A 17,847-nucleotide genomic window follows, 5' to 3' on the forward strand; every position below is an offset into this window, starting at 1 on the left:
AACCACCCAGGGAGGTGCTACCGTCTTGTGGTAGTAGGTTGGTAGAGAGCAACCGCCCTGGGAGGTACTATCGTCCTGAGGTAGTAGGTTGGTAGACAGCAACCACCCTGGGAGGTACTACCGTCTTGTGGTAGTAGGTTGGTAGACAGCAACCACCCAGATAGGTGCTACAGTCCTGTGGTAGTAGGTTGGTTGACAGCAACTACTCAGGGAGGTACTACCTTCCTGTGGTAGTAGGTTGGTAGACAGCAACCACCCAGGGAGGTACTACCGCCCTGTGGCAGAAGGTTGGTAGACAGCAAGCACCCAGGGAGGTACTACAGTCCTGTGGGAGTAGGTTGGTAGACAGCAATCACCCAGGGAGGTACTACCGCCCTGTGGTAGTAGGTTTGTAGACAGTAGCCACCCAGGGAGGTGCTACCGTCCTCTGGTAGTAGGTTGGTAGACAGCAACCACCCACGTAGGTGCTACCGTAATGTGGTAGTAGGTTTGTAGACAGCAACCACCTAGGGAGGTACTACCGGCCTGTGGTAGTAGGTTGGTAGACAGCAACCATCCAGGGAGGTACTACCGTCCTGTGGTAGTAGGTTGGTAGACAGCAACCACCCAGGGAGGTACTACCGTCTTGTAGTAGTAGGTTGGTAGACAGCAACCACCCAGGGAGGTACTACCGCCCTGTGGTAGTAGGTTGGTAGACAGCAACCACCCAAGGAGGTACTACCGCCCTGTGGTAGTAGGTTGGTAGACAGCAACCACCCAGAGAGGTACTACCGTCCTGTGGTAGTAGGTTGGTAGACAGCAACCACCCAGGGAGGTACTACCGTCCTGTGGCAGTAGGTTGGTAGACAGCAACCACCCAGGGAGGTACTACAGTCCTGTGATAGTAAGTTGGTAGACAGTAACCACCCAGGGAGGTGCTACCGTCCTGTGGTAGATGGTTGGTAGACAGCAACCACCCAGGGAGGTACTACCGCCCTGTGGTAGTAGGTTGGTAGACAGTAGCCACCCAGGGAGGTGCTACCGTCCTGTGGTAGTAGGTTGGTAGACAGCAACCACCCAGGGGGGCACTTTCATCCTGTGGTAGTAGGTTGGTAGACAGCAACCACCCAGGGAGGTACTACCGTCCTGTGGTAGTACGTTGGTAGACAGTAACCACCCAGGAAGGTACTACCGTCCTGTGGTAGTAGGTTGGTAAACAGCAACCACCCAGGGAGGTACTACCGTCCTGTGGTAGTAGGTTGGTAGACAGTAACCACCCAGGGAGGCACTTCCATCCTGTGGAAGTAGGTTGGTAGACAGTAACCACCCAGGGAGGTACTACCGTCCTGTGGTAGTAGGTTGGTAGACAGCAACCACCCAGGGAGGTACTACCGTCCTGTGGTAGTAGGCTGGTAGACAGCAACCACCCAGGGAGGTACTACCGTCCTGTGGTAGTAGGTTGGTAGACAGCAACCACCCAGGGAGGAACTACCGTCCTGTGGTAGTAGGTTGGTAGGCAGCAACCACCCAGGGAGGTACTACCGTCCTGTGGTAGTAGGCTGGTAGACAGCAACCACCCAGGGAGGTACTACCGTCCTGTGGTAGTAGGTTGGTAGACAGCAACCACCCAGGGGAGCACTTTCATCCTGTGGTAGTAGGTTGGTAGACAGCAACCACCCAGGTAGGTACTACCGTCCTGTGGTAGTAGGTTGGTAGACAGCAACCACCCAGGGAGGTACTACCGTCCTGTGGTAGTAGGTTGGTAGACAGCAACCACCCAGGGAGGTACTACCGTCCTGTGGTAGTAGGTTGGTAGATAGTAACCACCCAGGGAGGTACTACCGTCCTGTGGTAATAGGCTGGTAGACAGCAACCACCCAGGGAGGTACTACCGTCCTGTAGTAGTAGGCTGGTAGACAGCAACCACCCAGGGAGGAACTACCGTCCTGTGGTAGTAGGTTGGTAGACAGCAACCACCCAGGGAGGTACTACCGTCCTGTGGTAGTAGGTTGGTAGACAGCAACCACCCAGGGAGGTACTACCGTCCTGTGGTAGTAGGCTGGTAGACAGCAACCACCCAGGGAGGAACTACCGTCCTGTGGTAGTAGGTTGGTAGACAGCAACCACCCAGGGAGGTACTACCGTCCTGTGGTAGTAGGTTGGTAGACAGCAGCCACCCAGGGAGGTGCTACCGTCCTGTGGTAGTAGGTTGGTAGACAACAACCACCCAGGGAGGTACTACCGTCCTGTGGTAGTAGGTTGGTAGACAGCAGCCACCCAGGGAGGTGCTACCGTCCTGTGGTAGTAGGTTGGTAGACAACAACCACCCAGGGAGGTACTACCGTCCTGTGGTAGTAGGTTGGTAGACAGCAGCCACCCAGGGAGGTACTACCGTCCTGTGGTAGTAGGTTAGTAGACAGCAACCACCCAGGGAGGTACTACCGACCTGTGGTAGTAGGTTGGTAGACAGCAACCACCCAGGGAGGTACTACCGTCCTGTGGTAGTAGGTTGGTAGACAGCAGCCACCCAGGGAGGTACTACCGTCCTGTGGTAGTAGGTTGGTAGACAGCAGCCACCCAGGGAGGTACTACCGTCCTGTGGTAGTAGGTTGGTAGACAGCAACCACCCAGGGAGGTACTACCGTCCTGTGGTAGTAGGTTGGTAGACAGCAACCACCCAGGGAGGTACTACCGTCCTGTGGTAGTAGGTTGGTAGACAGCAACCACCCAGGGAGGTACTACCGTCCTGTGGTAGTAGGTTGGTAGATAGTAACCACCCAGGGAGGTACTACCGTCCTGTGGTAATAGGCTGGTAGACAGCAACCACCCAGGGAGGTACTACCGTCCTGTAGTAGTAGGCTGGTAGACAGCAACCACCCAGGGAGGAACTACCGTCCTGTGGTAGTAGGTTGGTAGACAGCAACCACCCAGGGAGGTACTACCGTCCTGTGGTAGTAGGTTGGTAGACAGCAACCACCCAGGGAGGTACTACCGTCCTGTGGTAGTAGGCTGGTAGACAGCAACCACCCAGGGAGGAACTACCGTCCTGTGGTAGTAGGTTGGTAGACAGCAACCACCCAGGGAGGTACTACCGTCCTGTGGTAGTAGGTTGGTAGACAGCAGCCACCCAGGGAGGTGCTACCGTCCTGTGGTAGTAGGTTGGTAGACAACAACCACCCAGGGAGGTACTACCGTCCTGTGGTAGTAGGTTGGTAGACAGCAGCCACCCAGGGAGGTGCTACCGTCCTGTGGTAGTAGGTTGGTAGACAACAACCACCCAGGGAGGTACTACCGTCCTGTGGTAGTAGGTTGGTAGACAGCAGCCACCCAGGGAGGTACTACCGTCCTGTGGTAGTAGGTTAGTAGACAGCAACCACCCAGGGAGGTACTACCGACCTGTGGTAGTAGGTTGGTAGAGAGCAACCACCCAGGGAGGTACTACCGTCCTGTGGTAGTAGGTTGGTAGACAGCAGCCACCCAGGGAGGTACTACCGTCCTGTGGTAGTAGGTTGGTAGACAGCAGCCACCCAGGGAGGTACTACCGTCCTGTGGTAGTAGGTTGGTAGACAGCAACCACCCAGGGAGGTACTACCGTCCTGTGGTAGTAGGTTGGTAGACAGCAACCACCCAGGGAGGTACTACCGTCCTGTGGTAGTAGATTGGTAGACAACAACCACCCAGGGAGGTACTACCGTCCTGTGGTAGTAGGTTGGTAGACAGCAGCCACCCAGGGAGGTACTACCGTCCTGTGGTAGTAGGTTGGTAGACAGCAACCACCCAGGGAGGTACTACCGTCCTGTGGTAGTAGGTTGGTAGACAACAACCACCCAGGAAGGTACTACCGTCCTGTGGTAGTAGGTTGGTAGACAGCAACCACCCAGGGAGGTACTACCGTCCTGTGGTAGTAGGTTGGTAGACAGCAACCACCCAGGGAGGTACTACCGTCCTGTGGTAGTAGGTTGGTAGACAGCAGCCACCCAGGGAGGTACTACCGTGCTGTGGTAGTAGGTTGGTAGGCAGCAACCACCCAGGGAGGTACTACCGTCCTGTGGTAGTAGGTTGGTAGACAGCAACCACCCAGGGAGGTACTACCGTCCTGTGGTAGTAGGTTGGTAGACAGCAACCACCCAGGGAGGTACTACCGTCCTGTGGTAGTAGGCTGGTAGACAGCAACCACCCAGGGAGGTACTACCGTCCTGTGGTAGTAGGCTGGTAGACAGCAACCAGCCAGAGAGGTACTACCGTCCTGTGGTAGTAGGTTGGTAGACAGCAACCACCCAGGGGGGCACTTTCATCCTGTGGTAGTAGGTTGGTAGACAGCAACCACCCAGGGAGGTACTACCGTCCTGTGGTAGTAGGTTGGTAGACAGTAACCACCCAGGAAGGTACTACCGTCCTGTGGTAGTAGGTTGGTAAACAGCAACCACCCAAGGAGGTACTACCGTCCTGTGGTAGTAGGTTGGTAGACAGTAACCACCCTGGGAGGCACTTCCATCCTGTGGTAGTAGGTTGGTAATCAGTAACCACCCAGGGAGGTACTACCGTCCTGTGGTAGTAGGTTGGTAGACAGCAACCACCCAGGGAGGTATTACCGTCCTGTGGTAGTAGGCTGGTAGACAGCAGCCACCCAGGGAGGTACTACCGTCCTGTGGTAGTAGGTTGGTAGACAGCAGCCACCCAGGGAGGTACTACCGTCCTGTGGTAGTAGGTTGGTAGACAACAACCACCCAGGGAGGTACTACCGTCCTGTGGTAGTAGGTTGGTAGACAGCAACCACCCAGTAAGGTACTACCGCCCTGTGGTAGTAGGTTGGTAGACAGCAACCACCCAGGGGGGCACTTTCATCCTGTGGTAGTAGGTTGGTAGACAGCAACCACCCAGGGAGGTACTACCGTCCTGTGGTAGTAGGTTGGTAGACAGCAGCCACCCAGGGAGGTACTACCGTCCTGTGGTAGTAGGTTGGTAGACAGCAGCCACCCAGGGAGGTACTACCGTCCTGTGGTAGTAGGTTGGTAGACAGCAGCCACCCAGGGAGGTACTACCGTCCTGTGGTAGTAGGTTGGTAGACAGCAACCACCCAGGGAGGTACTACCGTCCTGTGGTAGTAGGTTGGTAGGCAGCAACCACCCAGGGAGGTACTACCGTCCTGTGGTAGTAGGTTGGTAGAGAGCAACCACCCAGGGAGGTACTACCGTCCTGTGGTAGTAGGTTGGTAGACAGCAACCACCCAGGGAGGTACTACCGTCCTGTGGTAGTAGGCTGGTAGACAGCAACCACCCAGGGAGGTACTACCGTCCTGTGGTAGTAGGCTGGTAGACAGCAACCACCCAGAGAGGTACTACCGTCCTGTGGTAGTAGGTTGGTAGACAGCAACCACCCAGGGGGGCACTTTCATCCTGTGGTAGTAGGTTGGTAGACAGCAACCACCCAGGGAGGTACTACCGTCCTGTGGTAGTAGGTTGGTAGACAGTAACCACCCAGGAAGGTACTACCGTCCTGTGGTAGTAGGTTGGTAAACAGCAACCACCCAGGGAGGTACTACCGTCCTGTCGTAGTAGGTTGGTAGACACTAACCACCCAGGGAGGCACTTCCATCCTGTGGTAGTAGGTTGGTAGACAGTAACCACCCAGGGAGGTACTACCGTCCTGTGGTAGTAGGTTGGTAGACAGCAACCACCCAGGGAGGTATTACCGTCCTGTGGTAGTAGGCTGGTAGACAGCAACCACCCAGGGAGGTAGTACCGTCCTGTGGTAGTAGGCTGGAAGACAGCAACCACCCAGGGTGGAACTACCATCCTGTGGTAGTAGGTTGGTAGGCAGCAACCACCCAGGGAGGTACTACCGTCCTGTGGTAGTAGGTTGGTAGACAGCAACCACCCAGGGAGGTACTACCGTCCTGTGGAAGTAGGTTGGTAGACAGCAACCACCCAGGGAGGTACTACCGTCCTGTGGTAGTAGGTTGGTAGACAGCAACCACCCAGGGAGGTACTACCGTCCTGTGGTAGTAGGTTGGTAGACAGTAACCACCCAGGGAGGTACTACCGTCCTGTGGTAGTAGGCTGGTAGACATCAACCACCCAGGGAGGTACTACCGTCCTGTGGTAGTAGGCTGGTAGACAGCAACCACTCAGGGAGGAACTACCGTCCTGTGGTAGTAGGTTGGTAGACAGCAACCACCCAGGGAGGTACTACCGTCCTGTGGTAGTAGGTTGGTAGACAGCAACCACCCAGGGAGGTACTACCGTCCTGTGGTAGTAGGCTGGTAGACAGCAACCACCCAGGGAGGTACTACCGTCCTGTGGTAGTAGGCTGGTAGACAGCAACCACCCAGGGAGGAACTACCGTCCTGTGGTAGTAGGTTGGTAGACAGCAACCACCCAGGGAGGTACTACCCTCCTGTGGTAGTAGGTTGGTAGACAGCAGCCACCCAGGGAGGTACTACCGTCCTGTGGTAGTAGGTTGGTAGACAGCAGCCACCCAGGGAGGTACTACCGTCCTGTGGTAGTAGGTTGGTAGACAACAACCACCCAGGGAGGTACTACCGTCCTGTGGTAGTAGGTTGGTAGACAGCAGCCACCCAGGGAGGTACTACCGTCCTGTGGTAGTAGGTTGGTAGACAGCAGCCACCCAGGGAGGTACTACCGTCCTGTGGTAGTAGGTTGGTAGACAGCAGCCACCCAGGGAGGTACTACCGTCCTGTGGTAGTAGGTTGGTAGACAGCAGCCACCCAGGGAGGCACTACCGTCCTGTGGTAGTAGGTTGGTAGACAGCAACAACCCAGGGAGGTACTACCGTCCTGTGGTAGTAGGTTGGTAGACAGCAACCACCCAGGGAGGTACTACCGTCTTGTGGTAGTAGGTTGGTAGACAGCAGCCACCCAGGGAGGTACTACCGTCCTGTGGTAGTAGGTTGGTAGACAGCAGCCACCCAGGGAGGTACTACCGTCCTGTGGTAGTAGGTTGGTAGACAGCAACCACCCAGGGAGGTACTACCGTCCTGTGGTAGTAGGTTGGTAGACAGCAACCACCCAGGGAGGTACTACCGTCCTGTGGTAGTAGGTTGGTAGACAGCAACCACCCAGGGAGGTACTACCGTCCTGTGGTAGTAGGTTGGTAGACAGCAACCACCCAGGGAGGTAATACCGTTCTGTGGTAGTAGGTTGGTAGACAATAACCACCCAGGGAGGTACTACCGTCCTGTGGTAGTAGGTTGGTAGACAACAACCACCCAGGAAGGTACTTCCGTCCTGTGGTAGTAGGTTGGTAGACAGCAACCACCCAGGGAGGTACTACCGTCCTGTGGTAGTAGGTTGGTAGACAGCAACCACCCAGGGAGGTACTACCGTCCTGTGGTAGTAGGTTGGTAGACAGCAACCACCCAGGGAGGTACTACCGTCCTGTGGTAGTAGGTTGGTAGACAGCAACCACCCAGGGAGGTACTACCGTCCTGTGGTAGTAGGTTGGTAGACAGCAACCACCCTGGGAGGTACTACCGTCCTGTGGTAGTAGGTTGGTAGACAGCAACCACCCAGGGAAGTACTACCGTCCTGTGGTAGTAGGTTGGTAGACAGCAACCACCCAGGGAGGTACTACCGTCCTGTGGTAGTAGGTTGGTAGACAACAACCACCCAGGGAGGTACTACCGTCCTGTGGTAGTAGGTTGGTAGACAGCAACCACCCAAGGAGGTACTACCGTCCTGTGGTAGTAGGCTGGTAGACAGCAACCACCCAGGGAGGTACTACCGCCCTGTGGTAGTAGGTTGGTAGACAGCAACCACCCAGGGAGGTACTACCGTCCTGTGGTAGTAGGCTGGTAGACAGCAACCACCCAGGGAGGTACTACCGCCCTGTGGTAGTAGGTTGGTAGACAGCAACCACCCAGGGAGGTACTACCGTCCTGTGGTAGTAGGCTGGTAGACAGCAACCACCCAGGGAGGTACTACCTCCTGTGGTAGTAGGTTGGTAGACAGCAACCACCCAGGGAGGTACTACCGTCCTGTGGTAGTAGGTTGGTAGACAGCAACCACCCAGGGAGGTACTACCGTCCTGTGGTAGTAGGTTGGTAGACAACAACCACCCAGGGAGGTACTACCGTCCTGTGGTAGTAGGTTGGTAGACAGCAACCACCCAGGGAGGTACTACCGTCCTGTGGTAGTAGGTTGGTAGACAGCAACCACCCAGGGATGTACTACCGTCCTGTGGTAGTAGGTTGGTAGACAGCAACCACCCAGGGAGGTACTACCGTCCTGTGGTAGTAGGTTGGTAGACAACAACCACCCAGGGAGGTACTACCGTCCTGTGGTAGTAGGTTGGTAGACAGCAACCACCCAGGGAGGTACTACCGTCCTGTGGTAGTAGGTTGGTAGACAGCAACCACCCAGGGAGGTACTACCGTCCTGTGGTAGTAGGTTGGTAGACAGCAACCACCCAGGGATGTACTACCGTCCTGTGGTAGTAGGTTGGTAGACAGCAACCACCCAGGGAGGTACTACCGTCCTGTGGTAGTAGGTTGGTAGACAACAACCACCCAGGGAGGTACTACCGTCCTGTGGTAGTAGGTTGGTAGACAACAACCACCCAGGAAGGTACTTCCGTCCTGTGGTAGTAGGTTGGTAGACAACAACCACCCAGGGAGGTACTACCGTCCTGTTGTAGTAGGTTGGTAGACAACACCCACCCAGGAAGGTACTACCGTCCTGTGGTAGTAGGTTGGTAGACAACAACCACCCAGGGAGGTACTACCGTCCTGTGGTAGTAGGTTGGTAGACAACAACCACCCAGGGAGGTACTTCCGTCCTGGCAAGTGAGTTCAAAACGAAAGTCTGTAATTGTTTTACATGATGGTAGGATTGCTGGTGTCTTTTGTCTGTCTCATGAACATGCAAGATTACAGGTACGTCTCGCTACTTCTACTTACACTTAGGTCACACTACACATACATGTACAAGCATATATATACATACATCTCTGGATTTCTTCTAATTTCTTTCTAGTTCTTGTTCTTGTTTATTTCCTCTTATCTCCATGGGGAAGTGGAACACAATTCTTCCTTCGTAAGCCATGCGTGTTATAAGAGGCGACTAAAGTGCTGGGAGCAATGGGCTAGTAACCTCTTCTTCTGTACAAATTACTAAATTTAAAAAGAAAACTTTCGTTTTTTTTTTTTTTGGGGGGGGGGGAGAGGGCCATTCTACTTTGGTGGGATACGGCCGGTTTGTTTGAAAAGAAGTGTGTGTGTGTGTGTGTGTACTCACCTATTTGTGGTTGCAGGAGTCGAGTCTTAGCTCCTGGCCTCGCCTCTACACTGGTTGCTACTGGGTTATCTCTCTCCCTGCTCCATGAGCTTTATCAAACCTCGTCTTAAAACTGTGTATGGTTCCTGCCTCCACTGCGTCACTTTCTAGGCTATTCCACTGCCTGACAACTCTATGACTGAAGAAATACTTCCTAACATCTCTATGACTCATCTGAGTCTTCAACTTCCAATTGTGACCTCATGTTTCTGTGTCCCCTCCCTGGAACATCCTGTCTTTGTCCACCTTGTCTATTCCGCGCAGTATTTTATATGTCGTTATCATGTCTCCTCTGACCCTCCTGTCCTCCAGTGTCGTCAGGCCGATTTCCCTTAACCTTTCTTCATAGGACATTCCCCTTAGCTCTGGAACTAACCTTGTCGCAAACCTTTGCACTTTCTCTAATTTCTTGACGTGCTTGATCAAGTGCGGGTTCCAAACAGGTACTGCATACTCCAGTATGGGCCTGACATACACGGTGTACAGTGTCTTGAACGATGCCTTACTAAGGTATCGGAACGCTATTCTCAGGTTTGCCAGGCGCCCATATGCTGCAGCAGATATCTGGTTGATGTGTGCTTCCGGAAACATGCTCGGTGTCATACTCACACCAAGATATTTCTCCTTGAGCGAGGTCTGCAGTCCTTGGCCACCTAGCCTCTACTCCGTCTGCGGTCTTCTGTACCCTTCGCCGATCTTAATGACTTCGCATTTGGCGGGATTAAATTCGAGAAGCCAGTTGCTGGACCAAGTGTCCAGTCTGACCAGGTCTCTTTGAAGTCCTGCCTAATCCTCATCTGATTTAATTCTCATTAACTTCACATTGTCTGCGAACAAGGACACTTCTGAGTCTAACCCATCCATCATGTCATTCACATATACCAGAAATAGCACTGGTTCTAGGACCGACCCCTGTAGGACCCCGCTCGTCACTGGTGGCCACTGTGATACCTCATCACGTACTATGACTCGTTGTTGCCTCCCTGTCAGGTATTCTCTGATCCATTGCAGTGCCCTTCCTGTTATATGCGCCTGATCCTCCAGCTTCTGCACTAATCTCTTGTGAGGAACTGTGCTGAAGGCCTTCTTGCAGCCCAAAAAGATGCAATCAACCCACCCCTCTCTCTCGTGTCTTACTTCTGTTACTTTATCATAAAACTCATGAAGGTTTGTGACACAGGATTTGCCTTCCATGAATCCATGCTGATTGGCGTTTATACTCTTGTTCCGTTCCAGGTGCTCCACCACTCTCCTCCTGATAATCTTCTCCACAACTTTGCATACTATACACGTCAATGACACAGGTCTATAGTTTAGTGCCTCTTTTCTGACTCCTTTTTTAAAAATGGGAACTACATTTGACGTCTTCCATATCTCAGGTAGTTGCCCAGTTTCCAGGGATGTGTTGAAGATTGTGGTAAGTGGCACACACATGATATCAGCTCCCTCTCTAAGGACCCATAGGAAGATGTTGTCCGGTCCCATTGCCTTTGAGGTATCGATGTCCCTTAGCAGCTCTTCACCTCCTCCTCATTTGTATGTATGTCATCCAACACTTGTTGGTATATTCCTTGCTGGTGTCCCCCTCTGTTCTGTCCACCATGAGGCCTTCCTGTTTCCACTGCAAACACTTTCTTAAATCTCATGTTGAGCTCCTCACATACCTCTTGATCGTTTCTAGTGAGTCCCCCACCTTCTTTCCTCAGCCTGATCACCTGGCCTTTGACTGTTGTGTTTGTGTATATATGTGTGTATGTATATGTGTGTGTGTGTATATGTGCGTGTATGTGTGTGTGAGTACTCACCTAGTTGTACTCACCTAGTTGAGGTTGCAGGGGCCCCCACTCTTCACTGGTCGCTATTAGGTCACTCTCCCTGAACCGTGAGCTCTATCACACCTCTGCTTAAAGCTATGTATGAATTCTGCCTCCACTACATCGCTTCCCAAACTATTCCACTTCCTGACTACTCTGTGGCTGAAGAAATACTTCCTAACATCCCTGTGATTCATCTGGGTCTTCAACTTCCAACTGTGTCCCCTTGTTGCTGTGTCCCATCTCTGGAACATCCTGTCTTTGTCCACCTTGTCAATTCCTCTCAGTATTTTGTATGTCGTTATCATGTCCCCCCTATCTCTCCTGTCCTCCAGTGTCGTCAGGTTGAATTCCCTTAACCTCTCCTCGTAGGACATACCTCTTATCTCTGGGACTACTATTGTTGCAAACCTTTGCACTTTCTCTAGTTTCTTTGCGTGCTTGGCTAGGTGTGGGTTCCAAACTGGTGCCGCATACTCCAATATGGGCCTAACGTACACGGTGTACAGGGTCCTGAACGATTCCTTATTAAGATGTCGGAATGCTGTTCTCAGGTTTGCTAGGCGCCCATATGCTGCAGCAGTTATTTGGTTGATGTGCGCTTCAGGAGATGTGCCTGGTGTTATACTCACCCCAAGATCTTTTTCCTTGAGTGAGGTTTGTAGTCTCTGGCCCCCCTAGACTGTACTCCGTCTGCGGTCTTCTTTGCCTTTCCCAATCTGTGTGTCCCCAATCCGTATATGTGTGTGTGTGTGTGTGTGTGTGTGTGGGTGTGTGTGTGTGTGTGTGTGTGTGTGTGTGTGTGTGTGTGTGTGTGTGTGTGTGTGTGCGCGTGTGTGTTTATGATATTTCAAGTATAACGAGGCGAGAAACTCCAATTTTCAGAACATCCTCGCCAAAATTTGCATTTGATTTCTCAAAAGTTTTCCTTAATTACTCTCGAACGCCTGATTCAATGTGCTTTAAATTTTCAATATTTGCGTAATGTACCTCTGGCAAGATTCACGGGACTTGTTTTTAATGCATGGATTCCCTGTGCATATTTACACAGGTATTTCCAAAATTTTGTTCCCGTATGACAACTGAAGGCAAACTCCTTTTAACACTGTTGTCTCCCCAATGGAAATATGTCGTTAGGTAAGACATATATGCAACAGTTAGGTATCTTTATTTCGAAACGTTTCGCCTACACAGTAGGCTTCTTCAGTCGAGTACAGAAAATTTGATAGAAGCTGAAGATACTTGAAGACGATGTAATCAGTCCATCACCCTTAAAGTTTTGAGGTGGTCAGTCCCTCAGTCTGGAGAAGAGCATTGTTCCATAGTATGAAACAATATGGAGATGAAGTGACAGGATGGAGCCTTATATAGCGCCAGGAGGTGAGACGTAGGTCACTAGAAGAGGTATGAACTCAGATGTTGTGAGGTCAGGTCCCTCTCAAATCCAGCCGTTCTCACTAGTAGAGGTTGTCGAAGTTGATTGCAGGTCTGTACCAAGATACCCTTGTGTTGCAGTGTCTGACAGATTGAACATTAAAATGGTATGAAATACCGACAGGTTGTTAGGTAAGACACATATGCAACAGTTAGGTATCTTTAAAGATACCTAACTGTTGCATATGTGTCTTACCTAACAACCTGTCGGAAATATGTCACTGACTTTTTTGATTTATCCCAGGTTCTCTACACATATGTTTCTATGTATGATATTCTATGTATTTTTGTATGCCTGAATATAATCTTTCTTAATTCCGACTGGTATATTTAACGGAAGAGATGTTATATTCTCACTGTTAATCACGAAATGGTGTAGCATTAGTTAACATTACTGCATTTTATTTTTGCCTTGGGGCTGGTGGGGGGCTTTTGGTCCATGGAAGTGGATTAATCTTCCCCTTGCAAGGATTAATGTCTAATGGTTCTCATTCCATACATGCTTTATGACCCCCTACAAGTTTAGCACATTCCTACGGTTATATAAATGCCACACTGCAGCAGGCCTATTGGCCCTTGCGAGGCAGGTCCAATTCTCCCACCAGCTTAAGCCAATGCCTTAACCTAGTCAGGTCAGTCACATACACTTAAGGAAGGAGCACAGCATCTGACCTAGCAGCACAAGCTAGTCAGGTCCAACTCACACCCACCCACACCCACCCATGTATTTAACCTATTTTTCAAACTACACAACGTCTTAGCATCTATGACGGTACTCGGGAGTTTGTTCCACTCATCCACAACTCTATTACCAAACCAGTACTTTCCTATATCCTTCCTGAATCTGAATTTTTCCAATTTAAAACCATTGCTGCGAGTCCTGTCTAGGCTAGATATTTTTACCACGCTATTTACATCCCTTTTGTTCATTCCTGGTAAATTAGGATATTACTCTACCCAAATTTAATTAAAAACTTTCAAAAGAAACAAAAAAGACAAATATTCTAAAATACACAAGCACATTAAGTTTGAAGCCGCTCGGAAGTTGCATTATTTAGTTATTTAGGCTTCGTAGGTACAAATTTTGCTGGATTCTCAGCAATAACTGGCAAATGCTTCTTCAGATCTACTTCAAACTTTTACTGATGTTATTTACATACTGGAAAGTATCTCTTGATGTAATGTTGTATTCACCTAATTGTGGTTGCAGGGGTCGAGACTCAGATCCTGACCCCGCCTTTTCACTGAACGCTACTATGTCCTCTTTCTACCTGCTCCATGAGCTTTATCATACCTCATCTTAAAGCTATGTATGGTTCCTGCCTCCACTACGTCACTTGCCAGACTAATCCACTTCCTGACAACTCTATGACTAAAGAAATACTTCCAATTTTAACATATTGGTTTCTCTGAAATAATTATAGAATTTTTTCTCCTGACCAAAATTAAGTCACGATATTTTTTTTTTTTTTGGCAGGCCTAATAAAAATCAACTTAATGTTCTTTTATAGGCCTATAAAGATTCTCCCCTAGAAACCATTAATAAAAAAGTGTATGTTATGAACTTCAAATTTCCATAAGACTTATTGCAATTACTTGAAGGGAATTTTGGTCTGATTTTGTCCTGAATTTTGGTCTGATTTTGTCCTGAATTTTGGTCTGATTTTGTCCTGAATTTTGGTCTGATTTTGTCCTGAATTTTGGTCTGATTTTGTCCTGAATTTTGGTCTGATTTTGTCCTGAATTTTGGTCTGATTTTGTCCTGAATTTTGGTCTGATTTTGTCCTGAATTTTGGTCTGATTTTGTCCTGAATTTTGGTCTGATTTTGTCCTGAATTTTGGTCTGGTCTGATTTTGTCCTGAATTTTGGTCTGATTTTGTCCTGTTTAGGTTTCATTATTTTGTGTAAACTGGTTAAAATATAATACTGGTCTATATGGGATAATTTCCAAGTGTCGCATCTAATTAACTTCAGTCCTTCCACTCTGATAACTAAATAATGCAATTTCCGAGCGGGTTCAAACTTTATGTGCTTGTGTATTTTAGATTATTTGTTTCGTTTGGTTTCTTTGAGAGTTTTTAATTAAACTTGGGTCGAGTAATATCCTATTTTACCACTTTTATTCCCTTAAAATCGTCAATGCTGCATTTTAACTGCATTTTCAACTTATGCCGCACTCTGCACTATTCCAGTAGCGTGCACTAGCGTAGAGCGGACTTACCTTAGGGAATTCTGGCATATGTTTAGCAGTCGCAGCGAATATAATAGATCTAGTTGTTTTTAATGTCGAGGTGTCGGCAGCGTATTATGCAAGGTTGAGTAATATTCCTGTCTCCTCATAATGCATTGTTGCAAAAGTTGCTTTTGTTTTAATATCGTCGTTTTCGTTTCATAACGCAATATTGCGTAGTGTTTTAGTTGTAATATATTGCAGAGGTGTGCTGTTGTGTTGTGGCATCATGCAATAATGCAATGTTGCTATTGTCGTCGTTGTTGTTACTGCTGTTATGGAATCACTCAATGTCGTATAGAGCTGCTGGTTTTGTTCTATGAACCTGTGTTGTGCAGTGTTGTTAGAGTAAAGAGCAACCTAAATAGATTAAGCCATAACGTTAATGCCATTAAAAAAAATATACCACGGATTGGGTTAGAACCCGCGATCAGAGAGTCAGAAAACTCTAGACCGTCGCCTTAGCCACTGGAACAGCTGGCTACAATAAGATTCATCCAACTAGGTATATTTCTACACCATAGGAAGGTGTATGATTTGTTTGCAATCGTGTCATTACGATTTCGTGAGTCATGTTAACGTTATCTGTACAACCTGCAGAACTTTTGAGAAGGATGTTCTTAATCTTTCTGAAGAACTGTTGCTTAAGGACCTAATTAAAGAAGCGGTACATACATACTACATACCAACAGACATACACTCCTAAATAAGTAAGATTTCATTAATGAATGGTTCGGTCTTTTTCATGCTGATGTATTCATAAAATGGCCAAGAACAACGGAAGTATTTACGTGTTCATTTTTTTTCCCTTCACAGTCGAATGCGTTATCCCTGGAGAACAACGCTTTACTCAGGAGGAAAGTGGTGAAACTTGATTCTCTCAGGAGGTGTTCCACTGCTGCCTCCATCTGTACCACAGCATTCAAGACTATTACCTCCAGATCCTCCTCCACCATGGCACTTAACCCGGAGTACCTTGTTGAACATCCGAAATCCCTGGCCAGGGAGTCTCATTTTCGTACCAGAAAGTCGTGCTTTCTAGATAAAGGTCAAGATTCCTTGTCCAGGAGCTCTAGTTTCCTCTGCACGGAGGAGACTCAGCCGCCTTCAACAATGTTCTTTGTCCACCATCACAAGGAAAGCTTTGTATAGCTGACACAATATTTTAGCTCTGGAGCAAAGACATTTGCAATATCTGTATGATGCTCAGAGTAACTGAGATAATCAAAATTCATTCGCATCCAATGATTTAGAAGTAAAAATATTGATCACCAGTTTCATGTAATATATTTCTTGTCATACTTTTATTTCCAAAGCAGTAGAGTCTGTACAAGGCCGTTAGAGATAAATTAGATCAAACTACAGAGATAAGGAGGTGGGTTAAAATAACAGGGTACATACACTGATAGATACCTGTCGGTGTATATACCCTGGGCCTCATACGTAGATACCAGGTAGTACAATGACTCTAGTTACTGTTAATGGCGCATATATGTGTGTTGTCAGGTGTGTTATATGTGTACATTATGTTGGCATCAGGAAATATAGTTAGGTTTCCCGTAGAATAATAATGTGGCAGTCGAGGACATAACACAATTTGCTCTCCTTAGACTGTTCGACTGAGACCTCCGTAGTAAAAATTCAGTCAATAAAGAATAAACACTACTAAACGTCTCGAACACCAATAAACACGAAAATACCCCACGAATACAGGTAAACACACTCACGAACTTTAATAAATATGGATATATACCATGAACACTGGTAAATATGTTCACTGGTAAATATGTTCTCAATGAATACCAGCGAGCAGTGAACAAGGGTTTGCTACTTGATGAAGACGGAAGAGTGAGTTTAGTAATCTGAGAGAGGTAAGACTTCTCTCTACAGGATAGTTCAGTGTGAAGACTTGATGCTAGTAACTGTATGACGTACACGATGCCTTTCTCATGACACGTTATTGAACAAATGTATATTCGAAATCAAAAGTCGTATTACACGGTTGTTCGAAGCTATTACACTGCTGTTCGTAGCTGTTACACTGCTGTTCGAAGCTGTTACACGGCCGTTCGAAGCTCTTACACAGCTGTTCGAAGTTACTAAAAACAACATACATAGCCCCACTCCACAAAGGGGGCAGTAAAGCAACAGCAAAGAACTACAGACCAATAGCACTAACATCCCATATCATAAAAATCTTTGAAAGGGTCCTAAGAAGCAAGATCACCACCCATCTAGAAACCCATCAGTTACACAACCCAGGGCAACATGGGTTTAGAACAGGTCGCTCCTGTCTGTCTCAACTATTGGACCACTACGACAAGGTCCTAAATGCACTAGAAGACAAAAAGAATGCAGATGTAATATATACAGACTTTGCAAAAGCCTTCGACAAGTGTGACCATGGCGTAATAGCGCACAAAATGCGTGCTAAAGGAATAACAGGAAAAGTCGGTCGATGGATCTATAATTTCCTCACTAACAGAACACAGAGAGTAGTCGTCAACAGAGTAAAGTCCGAGGCAGCTACGGTGAAAAGCTCTGTTCCACAAGGCACAGTACTCGCTCCCATCTTGTTCCTCATCCTTATATCCGACATAGACAAGGATGTCAGCCACAGCACCGTGTCTTCCTTTGCAGATGACACCCGAATCTGCATGACAGTGTCTTCCATTGCAGACACTGCAAAGCTCCAGGCAGACATCAACCAAATCTTTCAGTGGGCTGCAGAAAACAATATGAAGTTCAACGATGAGAAATTTCAATTACTCAGATATGGTAAACATGAGGAAATTAAATCTTCATCAGAGTACAAAACAAATTCTGGCCACAAAATAGAGCGAAACACCAACGTCAAAGACCTGGGAGTGATCATGTCGGAGGATCTCACCTTCAAGGACCATAACATTGTATCAATCGCATCTGCTAGAAAAATGACAGGATGGATAATGAGAACCTTCAAAACTAGGGAGGCCAAGCCCATGATGACACTCTTCAGGTCACTTGTTCTATCTAGGCTGGAATATTGCTGCACACTAACAGCACCTTTCAAGGCAGGTGAAATTGCCGACCTAGAAAATGTACAGAGAACTTTCAC

At 48.6% G+C, this 17,847-nt stretch overlaps 1 protein-coding gene across 1 annotated transcript in view; it reads left to right on the forward strand.

Moving 5' to 3' along the window:
• LOC128697391 (nephrin-like) overlaps positions 1-16,545 on the forward strand; it is a 331,037-nt gene extending 314,492 nt beyond the window's left edge. Inside the window, 1 exon segment of the mRNA XM_070093857.1 lies at positions 15,567-16,545. Within this exon segment, the coding sequence (XP_069949958.1) occupies positions 15,567-15,902 (336 nt within the window). The 3' untranslated portion in view covers positions 15,903-16,545.
• Positions 16,546-17,847: the final 1,302 nt, after the last annotated feature.

Source organism: Cherax quadricarinatus, chromosome 44 (genome assembly GCF_038502225.1).
Source record: "Cherax quadricarinatus isolate ZL_2023a chromosome 44, ASM3850222v1, whole genome shotgun sequence".
NCBI classification, from domain to species: Eukaryota; Metazoa; Arthropoda; class Malacostraca; order Decapoda; family Parastacidae; genus Cherax; species Cherax quadricarinatus.